At 39.0% G+C, this 23547-nt stretch overlaps 2 protein-coding genes across 5 annotated transcripts; one reads left to right on the forward strand and one right to left on the reverse strand.

The window, feature by feature from the left end:
* Positions 1 to 28: 28 nt before the first annotated feature.
* On the forward strand, positions 29 to 8917 carry LOC112565973 (1-acyl-sn-glycerol-3-phosphate acyltransferase gamma-like). 3 transcript variants are annotated; one of them, XM_025241875.1, is made up of 9 exons: positions 29 to 164; positions 932 to 1136; positions 2808 to 2977; positions 3874 to 4041; positions 4585 to 4738; positions 5164 to 5269; positions 5592 to 5670; positions 6061 to 6259; positions 7588 to 8917. In XM_025241875.1, exons 2-9 carry the CDS (start codon positions 959 to 961, stop codon positions 7779 to 7781), a joined length of 1248 nt encoding a protein of 415 aa, XP_025097660.1. In that variant the 5' UTR covers positions 29 to 164; positions 932 to 958; the 3' UTR covers positions 7782 to 8917. The 3 variants fall into 3 exon arrangements, with proteins under 3 accessions (XP_025097660.1, XP_025097661.1, XP_025097662.1); XM_025241876.1 differs by lacking the exon at positions 29 to 164 and adding an exon at positions 268 to 359; XM_025241877.1 differs by lacking the exon at positions 29 to 164 and adding an exon at positions 636 to 657.
* Positions 8918 to 10173: 1256 nt separating this feature from the next.
* Positions 10174 to 22501, reverse strand: LOC112565971. 2 transcript variants are annotated; one of them, XM_025241874.1, is made up of 7 exons: positions 22048 to 22501; positions 18976 to 19090; positions 15964 to 16210; positions 15340 to 15508; positions 14950 to 15212; positions 13598 to 13901; positions 10174 to 12320 (listed from the first exon to the last, which is right to left on the reverse strand). In XM_025241874.1, the coding sequence occupies exons 2-7, from the start codon at positions 19050 to 19052 to the stop codon at positions 12097 to 12099; spliced, it is 1284 nt and encodes a 427-aa protein (XP_025097659.1). In that variant the 5' UTR covers positions 19053 to 19090; positions 22048 to 22501; the 3' UTR covers positions 10174 to 12096. The 2 variants fall into 2 exon arrangements, with proteins under 2 accessions (XP_025097659.1, XP_025097658.1); XM_025241873.1 differs by having other exon boundaries at positions 14932 to 15212.
* Between the last annotated feature and the right edge of the window lie 1046 nt (positions 22502 to 23547).

A 23547-nucleotide genomic window follows, 5' to 3' on the forward strand; every position in this document is an offset into this window, starting at 1 on the left:
ATTAGACAAAATTAATTAGAATAAATGTGTGCTACAGTCCTAGGTTTTATTATTAATATTATGGAAATATCTTATCTTATTTTTGCAGTCTTTAGCGGAAATGAGAATGACAACCGATCTAAAGATCAAAGGCCGACAATCGCTTTGCGAAGTATCGACAACAGGTATGAAGACTTTTCTGCTTTCTGTTATTACTCGTATATTTTGAGTTTTTACAGGTATTTTTTAAGCAGTGAGTTTATTTAGTTTTGATAATTTAAATAACTAATTAGTTTTGATATTTTTGCGGTTTTATTTTTCGACCTATTGTCATTCAACTTTCAGTCGCTGACAACTATAGTAACAGTGCTGTTGACTTGGTAAGTTACATCACGAGCGAAAGTAGCGGCGTTATCATCACTGAGAATCACTGTCAATGTTATCGGGCGTGTCAAGATGATTATCTCATTGCTCAGAAACTGTGATATTATATCATGAAAGTCGTGGTCCTTTTCTAACCCTAATAACCAGTAATAGCGCGTTCATTATTTGATTTTGTTACACGTGCACATCCCGAGTAGTGGCAGTTCTCGAAAGTTCAGATATGTGATCGATATCGACTCTTGAGTTTTGTAAAGTGAGGATGTGAGCAGCTAACTAATTTAAGCAATCACTGAGGTTAGTTTCGCAGATTCTAGTTGCACTTTGGCCTTGTTGCACTTTCATCCAAAATAAATCCTTTGGGAGGTAAAACACCCTGCAGCCAATTCACATAATTATAATTTCCTATAACAGCTTCTGTGCATTTTCATCTTCAGCGAGAGAAGATGACTTTCTATTATTTACCGGAAACAAGCTGACTTGATAAAGACACAGCGGGACAGATATAATCACATGACTTTCACAATACAAACATTATTACACTCATAAACTATGTGCTTTCTGTTTTCAGATTTGACTCAAAACTACCAGAACAAGCATGGGTTTGCTAAGAATATTGCAGGGGATGATTGTGCCTCAGCTGTTGCTGGGGTACATCTTCATTGTCAGTGGACTGATTGTTAATTTCCTTATGCTTCTTTCTTGCATACTGTGGCCCATCAACCGACATCTGTATCGCAAAATCAATGTGAATTTGGCTTATTCTCATTGGTGCCGTAAGTTGCTACTTTTTCAGACCTATTTGATGGATGTTTGTGTTCTTGGCATTCTAAATCCAAGCAATATCTCTTGCATTTTTTTAATGAATTTTACTTGTGTGATATAAAACACGGTATCTTAACACATAGAAACATGCATAAATCATGTAAGAGAACTTCAAATAACATAAACTGATACAAAAACTTTCTTAAAAGCATAAATGATTTGTTGCTGAAAGTCAAATGTATACAGAGTTTAAGGGAAGGGTAAGCTGATTTTGTAATAAACCAGACAAATGCTGATATTTGATCATTACTGCTTATCAATTATCAGTGGCATACTCTGACATGATTAAAAATATGACATCGGAGATAATGGTAATGGTTTTGGAGGCCATTCATTTCTCTCCAGAACCATATTGTCTCATTGCCTAAGTTGAATTGACCCAGCCATGTTTGTGTCATCTCAGCACCAAAAGTCAAATTGAATCAGACCAAAGAGGCAAATTGATCATCGATGACACAAGTACCTATTAAAGTCACATAGACAAGAGTAAGAAAATGTGCAACACGGTGACATCATTGTAGTCAGATGTGAAGTAACTCAAGAAAATATAACTGGGCATTTGGGGAGACATTTATAGAGGCAGTAGCCTGAGGCTCCTCAGTCCTCTCTAGCTCAGGGCACAGTTCACACATTCAGCCTGACACCGCTTTTCATTTTTGTGAGTATGGATATGGCACATTTTTGACTATTGAGGCTGTCAAGGTGATATGTTTCTGTGTGACTCCCATCTGACCAGCAATAGTGGACTAGTTTGCCTAAAAGGTCAGAGACCTAGCACTGAAGAAATGTGGTGGCACTGCCACTGCCAGAGAATGTTTTCATAGTTGCCTGTAAATAACAATATCTGATATTAATAGCTTCTTAGCTTGTGTGGTCAGTGATCATTTCGTATTTTGGGCCTAGGTTGATTCGGCTTTCAGCATTGAGAGATAATGTGGTCTTGTGTGGGTAATAATAATAAATGCAAAATTTGTAAAGCACATACACACATTCCTAAGGAGTATGCTCTTAGCACTTCAGAACAAGAATGAAACATGGACAGCATACAAGGGAGAAGAAAACAACATATAACTATAGAAGAATAAACAACCCTACTAAACAAAGAATAAAATCAAATACAGAAAACACAAAGAGAAACCAAAGAACAAGAGCTGAGAGTAACATGATATTGCGAAAGGAAGGGTGCGAAAAATGACTAGCATTATGGGAAAGGTTGTTAGGAGTAATGTTTATGGATAGAGGTGCGTTTTCACTGTATGTTTTAAGGATTCAATAGTGGGTAGGTTGTGGATATAAAGTCATGGCTGGATCAGTTCGACTCAAGATGGCAATTTTCTGGTTCTGAAAAATAGTCTGGTTGTTCGTTTGCATAAGTTAAGGTCCTCGTGTAGCATTTTTGGACTGATTTTAGCTCCGGATTGGGATTGGTCTTTTATGCCAAGCCAGCAACTAAGGCTAGGTCATGGCAAGGCAGCCAGCCCTCCAGATTTTAAGGGATTTACCTGTATTCACATCACTGCATTGCAGAATAAGATACCTTTTATCTGTTTTTCAGCTCTAATTTCTTTACAACTTTACAAATCATATAAAGCTCTATGTGGTATTCTTTTCTTGTGGATCAGAGTTGACCTTCCTTGCCCAGTGGTGGTCTGGCTCAGAAGTACTACTTTACATAGACAAAGAGGATAAGAAAAAAGTGGGCAAAGAACATGTACTGGTGTTGATGAACCACAAGTATGACATTGACTGGCTTATGGCCTGGGTCCTTGCTGAGCGCTTTGGGATGCTAGGGGTGAGTTTCCAGCTTTTTTAGTGTTAAAAGTTCAAAATGCACATAATGCTGTTACAATATGCTCCTTGCCAGTCTCACAATAGTTTTTAAAATCGCTAGGCATTCTTTAATTTGAATTTGATGGGAGTCTGGTTGAGCAGCATTCGAAATTCAGGCAGTTAAAGACAATATAAATGTATTCCATAAATTTCAGCACCTGAAATATCACTGTTTATAATTTCAAGGTTATAATCCTGCACAATCTTCTTAATGCTTGAAAATAAATTTCCAGTTCATGGCGTTGTTGCAGGTCCACATGTGTAATTGATTGTCAGCCGTTGGCATTATGTATCTGATTTCTTGGAAGATCTTAATTTATTTAGCTCTAGCAATGAAGAATCTTGCAAAACAAGAAGTTTTGAATAGCTTCGAAATACAATATAAGCCTTACATGTTTGAACCTGAGGATTGCGAGGGCTGAATACTAGATGCAGACATCAAGGTAGCATGATGACTTCCAGTGTTATAATTATCATGTGCTAGTGTTAGATTTTGCACGCTGCAGCTGACCTTTTTGTTGAATGAAAGGTCAACTTAATGAAAAAAAGATTTGATGGAAAATCATCTTTATTTTGTTGATATTCGTGTTTTTTCTCATGATTTTATGCTGGAAGCATTAATAAATGATATGATAGAAGTCTTTTGAGCATGGTTTTTGTTGCCACATAAGTTCCTTTAAAAGTTTGAAATGTTAATGAGAACCATAAAAACAAGCTTGTCTTCTTTTCTGTTAGTGGATGTGGTGAGTAAACCCCCTTAGTTTAGGAAGCCAAGTACATCACTGTCAGTAGGCAGTTGTTGGATAAAAGATTTTTTTTTTTTTTTAATAAATCAATTGTACAGTGCTATTTCAACAGGGCACGAAGATTTATGGAAAGCAGGAGCTGAAATATGTACCTCTCATTGGCTGGGCATGGTATTTCACTGAAAGTATCTTCTTGAAGAGGCAATGGGAGCACGACCGCAGAATTATTTCAGAGTACCTCAAGCAGATAACTGACTATCCTGATGGATACTGGGTCACTGTAAGTGTTGCTTAATTTTTCGCATCGAACTGGTCCACAACTTTGCATGTAATACACAGAGTGCAGTGTGTGTGTAGCTTATCTGTGAGCTTATTTACCACATCTAAAAGAATATATCTTAATGAATGCTGTCATTTTATTTCATTTCAGTGTTGCAAAAGCATAACTTGTCACAAATGCTTATTTTTGCAAGTTGACAGTTAATTTTTTGCTGTTAAAAGCTCTTGTTCCTTGTATACTAATTATTGTTTATATAATATATTATTCTGTTTGTCTGACTTGATTTTCTATGGTGTTGCTTCTTGTTTTACTCACTATCTTCTGCTTATTTCCATTTCTGTATTCTGATCAGATATTGTTGCAGATGCAGAGGGCATAATTGCTAAAAAAGAGAGAGACTGTGCTAGGCAGACCTTTTTTTTTATCACTTAAAAGACCATTGTAGTACATTGGCTTTGATGTGTAGTGACTTAATTGCTGTGTGATTTAGCTGTTGCAAAAGATAAGTAAAGGAAATTGTTATTAAGGTAATACTGTGTCCAGGCACTGCTGTTTCCTGAGGGTACTCGCTTCACAGAAGAAAAACTCCGAGCTAGTCAGGAGGTGTGCAGAGCAAAAGGCTACCCATTGACGAAACATACTTTGCTACCTCGTACAAAGGGTTTTATACTGTCTGTACATGGTATGCGAGGAAAAGGTAAGCAGGCAAGATAGTGAAACTCTGCATTATAATTGTTACAGTCCAAGTACATTTTTCTAAATTCACCTCAAAGTCTACAAAGATTGGTCTCAAAAAGAATTAGTTCATTGCTTCCAGACATGCAGATTGAAATCTCAATCAAGACACATACACACAGTCTTGTTATGCTTGATGTATGACAGATTTATAATCCTACATGTGTTTTGGGGTGTTTTTAGTGACATGGATTGACTTGTATCTCATTTACTACTTCTGTTTCCATGACTACTAGAAAAATTTACCATGAGAGGGGGCAATAGCAAGAACCGATCATCCTTAAAGTCCAGCAAGTGAAGCTTTGGTGTTCTACTTTATTCTTCTTATCAAACTAAAGCATGTCTACAGCATGGTCTTTTGAGCTGAAATGTTTTTCTTTTGATTAGTTCCTGCCCTCTACAACTGTACAGTTGGTTTTCCATCCAATGGTCCAGAACCAAACCTCATGAACATTGTAAAGGGAGTACCACTACTTGCTCATTTCCACACAGAGTAAGTTGTGACAGCTTCAAAGAAGACTTGAAGGTGTTTTTTTTTTTTAAATTAGCCTTGCAACTGTGTAATACTGTATATTCTGTGATCAGACTTTAAATTACAAAAAAATATGTTAAATGGATTTTTGTTCTCATTCAAACTTTATTCTCGTTTGCCTGTTGCTATGAGCCTATGAAAACAAATTCGTGATCATGCATGTTTTGAGGTGTCATTCTGCAGGATATTGACAAAAATCCCAGTACGCCTATACATGTTCATGCACAGAAACCTAGAAGACTTACCTTCACATTGATTGTTTAAAAAGTGATTTGTTTTGCAGACGGATCCCATTTGAAGATATTCCTGTAGATTCTGATGAAGCTTGTTCAGAATGGCTTAGAGCATCATTTCAAAAAAAGGTAGACGTTTTCTTTACAGAATAACTGTTTAATAGAGTTGGGGAAAATGGGGATCTAAGAATAAACTCTATAGGAGTCAGCATAAAGGATATTCCAAGAGTCATGAGGAACATCAGGTTGAAAAAAAAGCTGCCTATATTTTAAATATGACTGTTGCATTCAGTCTTTTTTTTTTTTTTTAAATAACTGCAAACCATAATTTGTTTTTGTTGTACAGTTAAATTGTCTGTTGCAACTGATTTTGGCATAATTTCATTCAGGTTTGATACTCTTATGTATTTGTATAGATATTTGTCGTTTTTCCGTACACTGTATCCAGAGAATTTTTTTTATTTTTTTTTTTTGGTGGGGGATTTAAAAAAATCATAACATGCTTTTGTTTGTGTATAGGATGAACTTTATGATAATTTCAAAAAGAATGGCAAGTTTGATGGAGAACCATGCACTATACCTCGTCGAATTACTGATCTGCTGATGTGGGCTTTTTGGGCTGTGCTGACATGTGTGCCTCTCTTCTACTATATTGGACAGCTTTTTGTACTAGGAACGCTGACACAGCGAATCATTTTTATTGCTTTTGTTGCTGCAGGTAATTATTTTGAACTCTGTACTCTTGCCCAAGGTATTTTATGCATGTCAATATCAGTATCATCTGTCAGAATAAAGAACTTTTGCTCCTGACAGTAACCTTTTCAAACAATTACAGATATATTCTTGCCTTCCTATTCCTGACATTTAAAGCAAGATCCCTTTCATACAGTTGTTTTACAGTCATTTTCCTACACCAAATTGTGAGCAGACAAAAATTTAGAATTGAATGTCAGTTTCTGTCATGTTCCTAACTTTTGTTTTGGCTTGCTTTTCCCTGTAATAGTATTTAGTGTTGAAGGTGGCAAAGATTTGAATTTTAGAAACACTATAAGTGCTGATGGTTTTATCATTTGTGCAATCACAATCTTTTCATGATTTTTTTAACCTGTCATAAAGTATATAAAGAATATTTAATATTTTTTCATCTTTCTCTCTTCTATGATGTAAATTTTAAAAATTTTATGCAGTGTGATTGATTTATTTATTGAAGAGGCCTGCAGCCCATTTCAGTTGAATCCAAACAGTACATAATACAATATTAAACAAATTTCTCACTTCAATACCTCATAGATATACAGTGTTCCCTCGCTACTTTGCGGTTCATATATCGAGGATTCACTACTTCGCGGTTTTTTTTTTGAGTGAAGTATCGATCGATATTTTTGTGCTGGGAATTATCGTTCTACAAAATACCATAGATATTTCAACAGGAAAAAGACGAAAAATGTAGCTATATTTGTATTTCTATTAAAATACCATGGTTATTTTGTAGATAGAAAGAAAGAAATAATTGTGTATGAGAAATCCATTGCTATGCGTAAGCGATGAGCCATGATTGTTATCTCCCATCTCGCAGCCAGTTAGCATCAGTTTTTTGGGTTTCTTTGAGTACAGTTATAATTTTTTTTACACTAATTTGTTATTGTACTGTATTAATACCATGATTACTATATTACTTTACACTCACATGATATTGTTTTACATGTATATATTATTATTGCATGTATGTCCCTATTTCGCGGAAATTCGTTTATCGCGGCTGATCATAGCACCTATCCCCCGCGATAAACGAGGGAACACTGTAATTTGCTATGTTATAAGCTATATACTATGCTAGTAGGACAGATAAACAGAAAGCAGATGGATATTGGTAGTACTTTTTGGTAAATCTTTCTCAGTAAGCTGTATCTTGAACATAACATGCATTTCCAACTCTACGACACTTTAACAAAGGGGACATGACAGAATGTGAGTGAGACTTTTACTAAATGGTGAATGCTGTTTGTCTTACAAATCTAAATATGGTGGGTGTTGCTGTTTTTGCAGTTTGTTTTGGAATGCGACTGTTGATCGCTGTGACAGAGACTAAGAAGGGATCAGCTTATGGTTCAAAGCCAGCACACGAAGACAGTTTACAGCACACTGCCACCAGGAACGCAGAAAAGATCAGTTCCGGAATTTCTGAAAACAGCACAGACAGTCAACCAGAGAAAACAAACATAGATAAGAAAGAACAATAACAGCCTCTTGACATGGTTGATGCAATGGACATTACTAAACCAGTCTCTTCTTACAGCAACAAGTCTTTGTATCTTCAATATCAAACTACATTTGTTATGATATTCACTCAGCGTGCTTCTTTTCTCTTGAGTAAAATTTGTGGCTCTTGTTGAAATGGGGAAAATTTTCAAACTATAGTTTACTTTTGCCAGTGTACTGTATATAATGACGATAATTGACCATTGCATAGTAATCTTTTTTTGAGGATGGGCAAAAAAATATGTCTGGTCCCTTCAACAAAGTCTGGGCCGCCCACTTTTAAAAAATGATGGTAACATAAATGTATATGCAAAATGGGTAACATTTTTTTTATCATTTTCTGACTCTAAAGTTGTTCTTTATCATCATAAGCTTATAAATTTTACATGGTGTGTGACCACTTAAATCCACTGAATACAGGACTATACAAACTTCACAGTGATCATCAATTATACATAAGCCCGAATCAATTTTCTTTTGGGAAATACAATTTCTTGTAATAGATTTCTTTTGATTTACAAGAAAGTGGTGTTTCATGATGGAGTGAGATAGGGATGGTTTCTTTCTCTCAACTTTGAGCTTCAAAGATAATTTAGATTTATTGTTCTGTCATGTTTATTTTTTTATGAATTTTTTTTTTACAAATAATTTGTGTGTACCCGTGGATTAGAATCAAAAGTGAAAGCACGGGCTTAAAGTTTTAAAGTAATAATAAATTAAACCACTTTTTATAGGTGATACACTTTCTGATACCTATTTTTAACTAAAGAATCTTGGTTGAAGCAGTTTTAGCTGTCTCTAGCCAAACTATCTTTTACTAAGCTGTTTTGTGTCCTGATCCAAGGTTTGGGTAAAAATGTTGAAAAATTCACATAAAATACCTATTTTATATTTTAAAGGGCATTTAGCATACATTTGTTTGTCATTAATGACCCTTAAAATACTCGTTGTGTAAGTATATGTAGTTGTTCCTTGACATTTAACACTTCATCTGACGTCACTTTTGTACTTTTTTATTTGATTGCGAATGGCAGTTACATATCAAAATGTATGATATGAAGCATTCCATATTTTGGGTCAGAATGTGCAAATAATAAAAGAAAATGATGCAAGTAAAGTGAAAGCCTGCTTTCTCTGTGTGTGGGGTGATAGTAAATATGTGCTATAGTTGATGATGCATGTTTAGTACTGTACTGAAAGATTGCTTAAAAAGTTGAGTGGATTGGTTCACTCCAGTACTTTTGTTGTGGGAGGAATGGGTAAACACATTATGGACAATATGCATCCTCACCTTTTGTAACATCAAGCACATTGACTTGACAGGTCTCAGAGGCAAATTACCTTCAGTACCATTTGTGGAGGAATTTTAATAAGCTTTTGAATACAAACTAGATCTAGCCCGTCAATTGGCTTTCCTTGTGTTTTGTAACATTGCTGTCAGATAGGCATAACCCCACCTCTACACACAAAGAGAAAAAAACCCCCAACAAATTTCAACTCACATCTGAGATGCACCTGGAACCCAGCTTGTGTTTCTCTGACAGAGCTGCAGAAAACTATCTTTCGAAAATGCAACTGTCAGCAGATAAAAGTTTTTACAGAAAACCCAAGGAACCCTTCATATGTTACACTTTGCAGCAAGCAGTCATCTTCCCTCAGCTGTTCTTACATACAGCATAAAAATGAGGTTGCTATCTGTGTGAGATGTGGACACCTGTACACTTCATGGCTCCGATGTTCAGACCGTCAAGTATCATCCATGTGTTAGGCTTTATGCAGACTTAGTTTGTCGGTTGATGATATCTTGGTTTTTGATTGACTTGATGATAGAATTGCTCTGGAATTTGGAACATTTTTAATTCCTTTTATAGCTTCAACATAACAGTTTCATGTTTCGAAAGAAACTGATCAGTGCTATAAACTACACTCGGTGTTGTAACTAAGGTCTTTTCAGAAATGGCTTTTTATATAATCACTGCTTGTTTGTAGTGTTTTGTCCAGTGTGTAATGGCATTTATTTTACAGGATGTATGCATGAAGCACCTCCCCATGTCACTGGATCTTTTTTTTTGTGATGTGCCTTTGAATTAATCCTTGCATTCACTGTTGACATAGCAACCAACCATCCTGAATTAATTAGCTGCACTAACTGTACTAATATATTTTGGTGTATGTAGTTTAATATTTTGTAGTATGTAGTTTAATTTTTTTTCAATGAGAAACTCAAGAGAACTTCTTGCATGTTATTACATCTGAAGATTTATTGATTTTTCTTTTTTAGTGTTGTCTGCAAAACTGTTGTAAATGTCTCCCCCAGTTTTACTGTTTGTATGATTATTTATGTTTTGGTGACATTGCACTGCAGTCTGTGACTTTTTTTTTTTTTTTTTTTGTTGGCTGACGGTGATAGCATCTGTAGTTTGTCAAATAATTTTTTACTTAAATTATTGCTGAGTTTCTCCATACAAACTTAGATTCAACTCTTTTCCTTCCTTGCTTTTAGTTGTATACATGGAGAAGTATTTCATTGCTATGCTCTGTATGTGTGTGTGTTCACAAAAACATGAATGTGAAAATATGCATAAACGGGATAGTGCATTATCTTTTAATAGTACTTCAACAAATGTTTCATTTAAAAGAATTTACATTGGTGCTGTTTGTTAAGTATGCATGTGGCACATTTCAAAGCTGAAATTTGGAATTCATCTCTCACCTGTAGTTAGAAATTCTGTGTATTTAGTTTGTAGCTAGGTTTTCTTCCCTCTGTTAACATCTTTTATATTTTTTTAGAGAATTTGTTACATCATCATCTGCTATATTTCAACTATGTAATAAATGAAACCTTTCTGATCAATTAAAGGAAACAAATTATTGGTCACTTGCTAAATCACTTAGAAATTAAGAGATGTACCAAACAAAATTTAGACCATTTTAAATTTGTTTTCCATTTTTCACTCTCCTGTGTAGGATAAAATAATAATTCAGAAATGTAACAATAATTACCAGTGAAAACATTTTATTCTTTTGATTAAAAAATATTTTCACTTTTGAGTGCAAATTCTAATCAACTTCACACATGTTCTAATTTACCTTGTCCACCCCTCAAAAACAAGACAAAAAAATGTTTATTTTTAAACAAGTCTTCCAAATGAAGTTTTTTTTTCACGTACTCAATATTATATTTTCTTGAAATGATAACCTTTTATAACAAGTTTATAAAAAACTTTATAAAGCTTGACATTTTTTTTTTTGTTGCCAAATGGTCATCACAAACATATCACAACAATGATGGATAGTTCTTCTTCAGCTAATTGTATCAACAGCAAACCAGTAATTTACAGAAAACATTTTTTCGCTTGCCATATTCTTTGAGGAAGAATTATCTGCAGGAAAGAGCAGACTAGAAAGCAGCACTGAGCAATTGTTCAACGAGCAACAGACATTATTAATAGAAACAGTCTTAGTAATATAGCTGATGTAGCCATTGTACAAACACATGCACAGAACAAGAATTTAAACTTCAAGCATCTGCTATATCTAAACGATTTCCCCTGCTGGAAACAAGATTTGGCTGGCACAGTTAATATGTTCACATAAAAAGTATAAAAGGTGGTGAAAGTTTAAAACAATTTGTTGAATGTCAATATGTTTGTTTTATTCCTTGCATTCAGAAAAAAATCCTATTCATTATTTGTGCTTTTGATGGTCAGAACATGAGAAAATGGTTGTTTACCTCTGCCTTGAAGCAAAAATTCACTTGAGTCACACCTGGCGCCTAGTCTTCAATTATTGATCAAAAAGACTATTAAAGCTTCAGTGCCTTGAGATTCAACCATTTTTCTTGTCTTGTCAGCCTAGAATTGACTAAGCTATCAAACCGCAGTGGGAACGGCTGCAGGCCATATGTGTAACATGAAGCTGTGACACTCATGACATTAGCAATACATCATGTCTGCCTTTTCACGACCTTGCTAGTCCCCAATGAGATAGGATACCTTGGATTATGATGCCAAAAATCAGCAGCACCATAAAATGTATACAGAAACATTTGGACTGGCGGTACAACCATAAAAACCTGTATTAACGTTTTGACAAGTGTGTATGTTTTCTGTGTCTGAGTTGCCTTCATTTTGGAGTGTGGCTAGTGAAAGTTTGGGGGATTTGTAGAAATGGACGTGCTTCACCAATCGTCTGCCAGCGTGTAGACCATTCGCAAAATGATTCTGCTCGTCCACGGCGACGTCTTTCCAATCTCCTTCCGGCCCCCACACCCCCCGAAGTTCAACAGGCATACTTTCACCTCAAGCCTGTTTTCAGGTTAAGAGCAGTCTTGACGATTTTGCGCATGTGGCTGAGCTGGTGGGACGTCAACTCGCGCCATGAGGAGAAGACGCGGCCGGTAGAGGTCAGGTCCTGGAAGGCCTCGTGCGACTGCAGCAGACGCAGGTGCGTGTTGTACAGGGCATGCGCCGTCAGCTTCTTCGAACCCTCGTCGTTGGTGACCACAAGGATGATGCTGGCTTAAACACAAAACAAAAAACCCGCAAAGCTTCAGTGCTTTTCTCAAAGTAGAGATGTGTTATCGCGCCATCACGGCCGTAATACTGTCGTTTACGACTGTACTACGTCATATTGGAAGTTTGTGGACGGGTTGGACTTTAAAATGTTCTGCGACACGCAAAGACCTGAATAGTTATTCTGTTGTGGGAGCTTCTCTAATCTGATATCTATGTATGTTTAAGTAAACGTGAAAAAGTACATAGAGCGTTTCGCGAGTTTAAAGTTAATTTTTAAGCGGTTATGATTGACTCGGTGAACCTAGGGCTATCGACCCCACTGATGTCAGTTCACCCAAGCTGCGTGCCATCGTGTTTCCCAGTTAGGAGATGAGAAGAATGACTAAGAATAAAGAATATAAAAAAAAGTGGTTAAAGAGAAAAAACGTGTCCTGTCTCCGAGATCAGAAGGTGGGGTGGGGGGATCTGTACGTGCATGGCTTATAGTGTTCTCGTGTCCATCTAATCTTTTGTACAAGGTCCTTTCAGTATTAGTCACCAAGAGTCTGCAGATGTCCTCCACATTCAAAAATTCTTCTTTAATTCTCAGTTTTTAAATGGCAGCTTAAAGCACTGCACACCTCTTCTGAAAACCATTTGACTGAAGTGTAATTTACCAGAGTACTGGTGTGTGTGTCTGAGAGAGAGATTGATTTTGTGCGCTGTGAGCCTTTATAAGGTTACAGGGCGTTAATGATGATGATTATGATGATGATGATGATTATTATTATTATTATTTAGCTAGTAGTCTGTGCTAGCAGAATCAGCATAAATTGCTTAAAAAGAACAAATACATGTGATATATATATAGAGAGAGCCAGTGGTTCTTAACCGGGGTTCGAGGGGTTCGGTGAGTCGGTCTCAGGGGTTCGTCGGAGCCTCCGCCACGGAGGTCAAGACACACCCGCAATTCGTGATGACACTAAAGAAGGGTTCGGTGAATGTGCATTTGAAACTAAAGAATGGTTCGGTGAATGTGCATATGAAACTTGTGGGTTCGGTACCTTAAACAAAGCTAAGAACCACTGATATAGAGAGAGAGCCAGTCTTGTCACATGACACAACTTAGGCGTCTACAACGTCTTCCGCAGTTGACTTTTGACCCTCCCCACAACGATGAGAGCCTATTATAGTATTCCTCTGCAAGAGTTTCAGCCATAATATGAATTTTAATGGATTCCCTATTTCACGAAACAGCAAATCAAAATTGCTCTGTCTGATTAGGAGAAGTTCGGACGTACCTCCCAGAGATTTGATGTATCGGACAGTAGAAGTGATGAGGTCGGAGTCGTGGCCCCTGGAACTACTGCCTACACGCTCCTCCATCTCGAAGATGACGAGGTACAGGCGGGTTCGAGGACAGTGGCGCAAGTGGTCGTGATTCTCCACAAGGTAGTAGGGTCTAACGCTCACTTTGATGTCATCAAGGTGGCGAAGTGTGGAATCCACGAAGGAGGTCAGCGCAGGGTTGTCCCGCCTGAAGGCAATGATGCAGAGCTCCGGTCGAAGAAACAGACCATGTTTCGGCGAGAAGGACACGCCATTCTGAAAGGGAAGCAAGTTGAAGATCAAGAACACCTTTTACAAAATAAGGCAAATCGAGTATGCAAACGACGGTTGAAGTTAAGCGCTGCTAGCACAAAATAACAGGCTGAAATCGTTCAGCTTGAAGATATTGTTTTTAAAAACATTCTAGTTTTACAATTGCTTAGAAAACCTCTATATCTCGCTTATTTTTTCCGGCTGAAGACACTGCTGCTGTTCCGGCGACACATTCACAAATCACATTATTTACGAAGGGTATACTACCTAACCTGATTAACACCGACCAACCCTCGACATAAATTTTTTAAGTTTTCTTCTTTCTTCGTTGTTTTTCACTAAGCTATAGTATCAGATCAGCTTTCGGGACGCACGACAGTCTTTTCATCTCACAGAGCTTTCTTTGGAGTGAAATGCCAGTTGGCTATAGCCGTTGACCTTCAGAAAGGGAAATTTTTGGAGGATGCGCTCAGGTGAATGGTGCTCAGTGTTCACTTTATTAGTTGTGATTCCCCCTCCATCATTAACAACAGTAACAATAAGAAGGTAGTGATTGCGATATTCGTTTCGTAATTGAATTTATTCTAGTGGACTTAAATGAGAGATTTGTTTGAAGTGCGGGATGGGTGGGTGTTAACGTCGGCTTTATCATGCAGCAAATGTAGCTACATCCACTGATGGATATTGTTTATTATTTACACCAGCAACAACAAACAATTGACCAGATGAGCAGGGGTAGGATTGGGTGGGAAAAGACTCCGTTTCATATGCGAAGAAAACAAGTAATATATATCTAGGATGTTTCAAGCAGATTTTAAAAGTATAGCTGGTAATTCATCTCGACAGATCACATGATAACCACGCCACATGGGGCGAGCGACATTCACTGAGGCTGAAAGTGAGGAGGTTTTGAGAGCTACAAGACAATATCATGGTGACACAGAGCCAGTTGCAAATAAAGCAAACGGGAGAAAGGCATGCAGATGGTGAGAGCGAGACACGGACTGTTAGCTTGCTGGGAGGCACAACTGACACTGAGTGGCTTTGCCACCTGGGGCCCTCCTCCGTTGTTGTTCTCGTGAACTTCCTGCCGGGTCATGTCTGCCACGGCCCGGGGCTGCGCCGTCGTCACCGTGGAGCTGATCAAGGTCGGAGTCGAGATCGCTGCTGGCTCCGATGTGGGCCTCGGACGGTTGTTGGGTGACAAGCGCATACGTTGTCGCAGTCCCCAGGGGTTTATCTCTCCTACTTTCGGCCGCACCCGCAACATGACCTCCACCATGATGGCGAGGATGATGAGGAAACCGACGAACTCTGGTTAAAAAAATAATAAAAAAGACAGCAAGTGGCAAAGGGTGATATGTAGATTTATGACGGAGCAATGGAGCAGTAACTTCGACAATGATTCTTAGAAAGTGGGGTGTCAGGCTGAGGTACTTACCGTCTGAATGCAGCCTGGCGGTCAGCTCCTGCTGCCTGGTCTCTAGCATCCTGATCATGTTCTCCACTTGCTCCAGACGCCTTAGGAACGTCCCCAGCTTCTGCTCGATCGCCGAGTTGGAGTCGCTCTGGTTGCTGACTTCCTGCGCGATCATTTCACGTGCCACCACCTTGGGCACAAGAAAAAGACACCATGATGACTTCTGTGAACACCTCATCATTACGTCAGCCAACGGCTGAGTCAAGGCCAAGTGTCACTGAAATGCGTTAGCCTGTTCGCTGGCAGGTGAATTCAAATGCTAGTGTAACAAAAATGATGATAATCTCTTCCACAAAGAAATTTAGTACCTGAAAACCTTTTGGGGTTTAGGACGACCATGTTCTAACTTAAAGGTCAAAATGTTATTCCAGACGTTCCCAAAGCATTAAATTTTATGAATGCGTGTTTTGCTTCCATTTCGTAATATCTCCCTTTTTTATATAAAATTAAAAATAATAAATGATAAAGCAATGAAATCCCTCCATGCATGTGTAATGTGTTCATTTTTGTCTGGAGCTGGCAGATTTATCGTAAGCTACATCTGTAGAAGGTATTAAATGCAGACTGTGAATATTAACACCTAACCTGTTCTTTGAATGCCATTTCCAGAAGATGAAGTCTGTTCGCTATGTCGGACACCACGTAATGCCAAGGGCAGCTTTCAGCGTTGCACCCGGCGCCCCCTGCAGGGTCTGATCCTGACCCTGAACTCTCTCCTCCGGCAGGGACGGGCTTGGACCGTACAGGTGGACATTCCGTCATACGACTCGATGACGCTATCAGAGACCACGCTGACAGACCTAACACGACACTGGCCACCCCGACACCCACCCTGGACAGAAAGTACAATAGCTTTAGGCAATACGTCAGCCGTGTACCCTTTATTACGTGGAATTTGAATATCTGGCACATTTGGGACATCTTAATTACACAAAATGATGAACAATGTTATATAAATAGAAAAAAGTTCTTTATGAGTGAGCACTTCTCCAAAGACTCTTAAAGAGTGTAAAATATTGACGCTGGTTCTCCGCTTATAATTATTTTATTGCTTTGCCAAATTTTACTTACCGTAGTTTTTTTTTTTATCTTTTCTAATATCGTCGTTTTAATTTATGCTCATTACAGCAACTCTGACACACAGCTGTAGTACACAACGACTTCTCGGATGAGGTATTTACCTATGTCACTTTAAGCGTATGTTTACAAGTTGTTCGCGCAATAATTAGCTATCGATATAAAAAGCACATTATAACAGCTACAGCTAAAATTGGCTTTAAAAATAAAAAATAAAAAGGAAAAGAACGAACGCAAGAAAGAAAATTGATCATACGGCAATCTGTCTTAGACACGTATGCTTTTTGGACAACGGAATATGTCGGAGAGCTGAACGTCACGGGTTGGTGGGTGAGGGCGAGGGCGACTCTAGGCTCGTGGCGGCCCAAGGCAGAGAAAGAATCGGTGTCCCCTTTGCCCTTCTGTTTTATCTTCAATACATATATATTGCAGGTGCACAGTTTGCACATGCCTAAAGCGGCGTCTGGTTGAGGGGGGAAGGGACTGTATCCGTGTGATTGCCCAAAAGACTTTTCCTAATGCAATAGTTTTAGTGATGTCCGGAAAAGGGATCAGCACGGGAAATGAAAACTAGAACAGAATTTACTCTAGAGTTAGCTGGACAAAAGGGCTGTCCGTCTGCATGAAGGAGAATGAGACGTCGGTACATAAACTTCATCCGATCGATGGGAGACTGGAACAGGGTTGAGGCGGCTGCGAGAGAACAGAGCGATGGACATCGCCGTGCCCGGCCGGCGAACTTGTACATTATCCCTCGATAACATTGCACCTCGATAATGATATGAAGTGCAGGAAAAACAGAAACTGCAGCTACCGGCTTTATTTGTTTGCCAACGTTTCTGTTTCACGCGCTTTAATGAAAACGTTCTTGAATATCTGGTGAGTGAAGCAGGTCTTGTAAGGGGGACATCCATTCGAATCACAATACACGAGCATTGACAGCGAACTAGTTTCCATCAGGGTATAAGGAGTGGGTTTCTCCCCTCCCTACTACAATCCCTTTCCCAGACTGTAAGCTCCTAGTTCTGTCGTGTGACTGTCATTTTGTTTTACTTTTGTCTAAAGGAAGTATGTGAGAGTGGGATTTATCGGTCGGCCATGACTGGGATTTACCGAAGGGATTATAGCCAGTGAGTATTTTCTTTTTTGTACGTAAAAGTAAAATGATAGATGCTTTCAACAGAGCAGCTGTGTCTGATCCTCCGCATTTCATCTCAGCAATTCTATTGCGCAACGCCATCAGTCTTTGTGTGACGTGCATGTGTTATCGACTAGTTCATGAAAACCAGCTTAGCTTTTCTGGTACTTTTTCCCTATCAAGAAACTTAATTTTTGATGATTTTATTTCAAAGCTAGCTTAAAAATTCTTGCTTGTAACAACATGAAAATCCATACGGCAATAAAATATCACTGTCGACTGACGGGCCGAGAGGGATGGTGTTGAAGGCGCCCTTCTTTGGGCAGTGATTTTTTTGTTTGTTGTCTTTTTCTTTCAAACGAATGTGAACAAAAAAGGAATCACAAGGAAAAAATAAAGCTAGACTTCAAAGAATGTTATAAAGCGAAGGCTTCACCACTACTAGATTTACTGCTGCCTCCAATAATTGTACACAAATCTGTGACAACTGTGACATCACACATCTATTAGGATTTAAACCTTGTGTTGTCGTTAATCTTGGTTTCTTTAATCTGTCGAGATTTTGTATAGTGGGCAGAACTGTAGCATCCGCACAGATGTCTGTGGGCCTTGCGTATGACAGTGTGTGAGGACCATGTTTATCCATTAGGGACGGCACATTTGCTTCTAAACAGGTGTAGTTTCAGGCTATTGTCTGTAGATGTGAAAATGTGCCACGAATGTCGAGATGTTTACTTTCTGAATAAATAAATAATTGACAAAGAAGCTTGGCTACGTTATATTTTAGAGTCAAAGAATGATTCATACCAGTGGGAGCAACTGACGAAAAGATATGCCTAGAACCTTTTTCGGCCTGCGGGTTCGGACAGCCGTGTCGCGGGCCACTTCACCGCAAAAATATATTGAAAAGAAAAAAAAACAATCGTCCTGATTTCCACAGGAAAATGACGAACCTTGCTAGAAAGCCCGGAGTCTGTATTTTCAATCTCTTTAACGACTGATTCAAATATTAATCAATCAAAATATCACTAATCCCTGAGGAATCTCAAACACTGGTTCCTCCCAAGACAATGAAATGCATCGAAAGATTGAGAGACGCCCCTTTGTAGGGATAAATACTTCTTCCCATTTTTTTCGTTTTTTTTTATTACTAACATGCCGATTTCCTGTACTGTGGGCAGAAACTTCGCGGGCCGGACGGCACCGCGTCGCGGGCCGGATATGGCCCGCGGGCCGTAAGTTGGGCATCCCTGGCCTAGACATTTGAAATCAAACAAGAAACAAATTTCAGATTTCCACTTTAGCTCTCTCTTTTCAGAACTGTATCTCTATCTTGTACAAGCGTCAGCAAAGTCATATAAATCAACAAATATTGCACTTACCCAACATACTTTGGAGAATGTTTACACGCCAAGAAGCGGAGTTTTACAGTGTCTATTAAAGATGTCTCAGCCGCCATTCCGCCACTCCACTGACAAATAAATGCCTTTGGGAAGTCTGGATGACAAACAGGGAAATATATGCAAGTCTTAACTAAGAAAAACAATTGAAAGCAATCAAATGTATCGTTCGGACTACTACTACTACTAAGTTTTATGGAGTGTGCAAATTCTGTGTGTGTGTGAGAGAGAAATAGAGAGAGGATGGGTATATATAGACAGAGATAGGAGAGATAAACTGAAGAGGAGGGAGAGAAAGAGAGAGAGAGAAAGAGTAGAAGTCTACTGTAAGCTATTATCTGGTTACTGTGGGATCGATTTTATTTCGAAGTGTTCACGCGATAGCCTGCCATGCTAACACCTCTTCCCCTCTTCAGCCACCATTTTTACTGGTCATTGTAAATACAGACACAACGTGAAATGACTTGAAACCCAGCTCGCTTCTCTGGTGCAGCAGCCTACTACACCCAGCGCAGCCCAAGTAGGGTAATGACGCAGGCGGCTAGACAGAAGCGTTAATACTCTGAAGTCGGACATCTTGAGGAATCAAACAAAGTCTTGCACAGACCTACTTTGAGGTCGTTGGCGAGGCAAAGTCAGATAGGTTGATAATGTGTGCATCAGGTTCTAGATCGTGTAACGTCACATACTCCGTTGCAGATGTATTTGTGTTGCTGTTGAACTGACGTCATAGTATGGCAGTCCACCATCACGTCAAACTGTCTACAGGACCACGTCATAATATTGGCGTTAATGACGTATGACTTCGGTCTGTGAACTCTTGCTGGCAAGAAATGAAGTTGCTCTATATTTCGCGTGATATGGATAGTCGTTTATTATTTCTCCTTTCTTCAGTAGAGAACAGGCGAGCCTTTAGTGGCACATGTGTTTGGGCACTAAAGTCATATCTCTGGGGGCACATCTGTTTCATTCGAACCATGCTTGTGAGGCTTAACCCTGAGGCCGTTTCCAGTGCAGTTAGTAAAGGAAGAACTGTAAAAGAAGGCGTACCTTGCCAATGGGGTGCATCAACAGATACCCGCTCCCATGACGTGAGGAAGCTAGCTTTCAGCAAGTGAATTAGTGGCCTTACCTCGCTGCATTTTTGCTTGATTAAATTCGTTGAAAGATGGTACAGTGGTTTTTCTTTCTTCTCACCCCTTCTCTTTCTACATGAAAAGCTGTACTGGTGACGCTAATGTTTCACCTTTCTGTCTGAGTTATAGGTTATCGGCAATTATAGTTTTCTCGCTACAAATATGGGCGTAATCATGAAGAAGTTCACTTACATTTGCCTGACTTAGATCACTTTAGAACATATCAATATCTTCACCACATAAGATAAAATATTACAAAAATTACAAAATGAAAATGACATAGGGAGGTTAATCAGATATAGCAACAGCAAACAGCAGTGAAATAAGCAGATAAAATGTAGGCATGCTCTTTCTCTCTCTGTGACACAAAGAGAAAGAGACAGGCCTTGCACTCTGATCATGAGTTTTTCAGATTTGTAACCGAATAACAAACTATTAACTGCGATCTGTTTCCAGCTGAAATTGTTTTTCAGCGGCTGAAAACCCATGACACGAGAAAAACGAACTTTATCTAATGGACTTGGTCAGAATGAATTATTAACGAGTGGAAGCTCAGCTGACATCCACCCCACGAACTACCCACGTTCTGTGTCACCTTGATGCTCAAGTCCCACTGCACTGGGACAATTAATCTGATGAACAAACATGTTTACCACATGAAACGTAATGGGCACTGGTAAGGGTTAAGGTCTGGATAGATAAGACCTCATCACCAAAGTGTCTTTTTTTCCAAAGGGTTGCATTTAGGTCGTTACAAGACAGTAACTCCAAATATCTAAGCAAATAGTCCCCTTTCGTTCGTAAGGTACAAGGCTTCAAACATAGATATTCTCATATGTACACAGAGACAGGGGAAAAAATCTAGACAGAGCACGCCTTTATTTCACAGAGCACGCCTTTATTTTATGGTTGGATGGCTGGTTTGACAGGGAAGGGCTTTCATCTGGAGGCGATTTTGCATCATGAAGGAAGAAGGAAGAAGGGGAAGGAGCCTTGCGAAGAGGTGTGACATACAGAAAGTGTCCCAAGACAGGATTTGAACCCTGTTCCAGTGGTGACTAGGGAGTGTTTCGACCACTACACTACCGAGTGCCCCTTCGTTAACATTTCTCATTTATTAGACCATTGACTCGAAAACAGAACGGCGTTTTCCTTGAATTCAGGGAATTAGTGCGTGGATCTTATAAAGAACTAAACATTCCAGTCATCTAAAAAGGAACCGATGCACTCTCTTTTGCCTTTAAAGGTAAGGAAACTTCATTAGTTTATTAACAGTCATCTACATACTTTGTGCGAACACAGTTTTTTTTTTTTTTTCAGAGAGTGGAACAAAAACTCTACAGTAGTTCATGGCGGTTATTTAAAGTCGTAATTGTCCTTTGTTGCAAATAAAGACATAAACTCACGAGGAAGCTGTTGGTGTCTTCCACCCTGTTTCAATCAGCTACCCGGTTACAATTTGTATTTGAAACAACAGTTTGCAGGTTTGCAATACGTCTGGGACCTGGTGAACAGTCACGCAATCTGAACACTTATGTCAAGCTACTAATATTTTATAAGGTAGTGCGACTGTGCAAACAGCTGCCAGCATCGAGTCTTGTCATAGTTAACCACTGTTTGATGTATTCACCCCAAACTCGTTACTACAGACAATGCTCCTTCCTCTACTCTTCATTCCTCCTTAACTGTCCATGTCGCTCACGGAAATTATTGAGCTGACGCTTCCTGGCGTGGAATCTGTGATTCAATGGAAACTATTTTCGCAGACAAGTGTAACAACATTCACGTCCAATAGTCAGTGGCAAACAAAGGCTTTCAAACATTGCAGCTTCCAAAAGAGAACAAGCTGGGAGAAATGAAAAGAGTGAGTCGGATAAAACATCACACACACACGTTACGGATATCTGCTGATATTTACCCTTTCCTGTCGCTAAAGGCAGAATAGTGTTCGGTTCGGTCCGAGATGGCCCCAGGCAGTCAGATCTCCCCACAAAGACGAGCAGACGTCAACACACCAGTCTCACAGCGTGCAGATCGAAGTGAGTTAACACAACCTCACAGCCATCTTCTTGGGCGCTGACGTGGAGATCTCCCGAAGCTGTCAACATCACTATTGCCACATGGCCAGAAATGCAGAGCGAAGTGTGGCCCTGACAGAATCAGTAGTTTCACAATGCACACTTCTTAATGTCGATAATTTCTGGTCCAAGCCGTACAGAAAGGTCGTAGCAACCACGCGGAGTTAGACCGCAGAGCAGACTTGATCTGTCGTCTGCGAAGTGACAACATGGAGAAACTGCTGATTGTATTGTTTCGCGTGACACTTCGTCTTCGGTGTTCTAATCTTTTCTTCTTTTCACCAGCGGTGCCTTGTGTCTGCCATCAGGCGAGTCCGCGGACTTCTGTGATCTGTAGATGGAAGTCTGTGAGCGAGTCCCATGCCTCGCTTGGTGAACAGTATTGATCTGCCCAACATGGCGTCCGGATGTCGTCTGCTATCACTGTTTCCATTACGTGGGCGGCTTTAAAAGCTATCCGCATCAGCAGCAGGCGTTCCGATGCTGTTCTCAAAAGTCAAGGTGGGGTTAACTTGATCGAATCGGGCGTTTTTTTGTGGACAGTTTGACATGATGCAGGTTGACAGTTGTTGTGTTTTGGTGACATTATTATTATTATTCCTTTTACTTGTATAAGAGTGTAAAATGTTCGGTAATCATTAAAAGGTGATAATCCAGAGCAGCTCTTAAATATTTCTATCATGATTGTGATTAATCCTTAGAGAATACCAATAAAATAGTTTTCTTAGACTGCAATGCAATTATATCAAATTTAAAAGCAAATACGAAAAAGAATTATTAAGCTAACCAGAACTATTTGTGAGATGAATGATTAACTGAATCCTCCAAGGAGAGCGATAAAACTGTTTAGCAATGTTACTTCTGGCAGCGCAAATCTTTGTTGAATCCTGACTTCAAGTATATTTTTATCGGAGCAATATGCTGTGCTCGAGACCTTTAGCATTTGTGTATTTCGTAAGGCAGCATCTGCTCCGATAGAGCTCTGTTTCCTCCTATACCCACGGGCATAAGCCAACTACAGCCATCAACCAGAAGAAACCTTTATGAAAATGTGAATATATCGTACAACTAGATTTAGTGGTCCATCCACAAACTTCAGTTTAACCTACCATGCATTAGACTTTACCGACCTGTAGAATTAAAGATTAGCGACTGAGCTTTTAGTTTGGAAATTTTAAGACAAAGACATATGTATCTAAGGGAATCGACTTTCAATAGTCGAGGACATATATGTTATAAAGCACCCAGATGTACAGTTCAACCTTCGTTTTTCGTCAAAACGGCATCTTTTCCCAGCAATTATTCTAGAAAAACATTGATTCATCAACGGTATTAGGCAA

The sequence above is a fragment of the Pomacea canaliculata genome, linkage group LG6 (assembly GCF_003073045.1).
Source record: "Pomacea canaliculata isolate SZHN2017 linkage group LG6, ASM307304v1, whole genome shotgun sequence".
NCBI classification, from domain to species: domain Eukaryota; kingdom Metazoa; phylum Mollusca; class Gastropoda; order Architaenioglossa; family Ampullariidae; genus Pomacea; species Pomacea canaliculata.

Bases quoted from the DNA above. Each gene is read 5' to 3' on its own strand.
- LOC112565973 (XM_025241875.1), top strand. From the start codon at position 959: ATGGGTTTGCTAAGAATATTGCAGGGGATGATTGTGCCTCAGCTGTTG. The intron at 4,042-4,584 runs GTAAGTGTTGCT...TACTGTGTCCAG, and splicing joins CTGATGGATACTGGGTCACT to GCACTGCTGTTTCCTGAGGG. The intron at 5,270-5,591 runs GTAAGTTGTGAC...TTTGTTTTGCAG, and splicing joins CTTGCTCATTTCCACACAGA to ACGGATCCCATTTGAAGATA.
- LOC112565971 (XM_025241873.1), bottom strand. From the start codon at position 19,052: ATGGCGGCTGAGACATCTTTAATAGACACTGTAAAACTCCGCTTCTTG. The intron at 13,902-14,931 runs GTCAGTTGTGCC...CTTCCCTTTCAG, and splicing joins AGGTGGCAAAGCCACTCAGT to AATGGCGTGTCCTTCTCGCC. The intron at 12,321-13,597 runs GTACGTCCGAAC...TTTGTGTTTAAG, and splicing joins ATACATCAAATCTCTGGGAG to CCAGCATCATCCTTGTGGTC.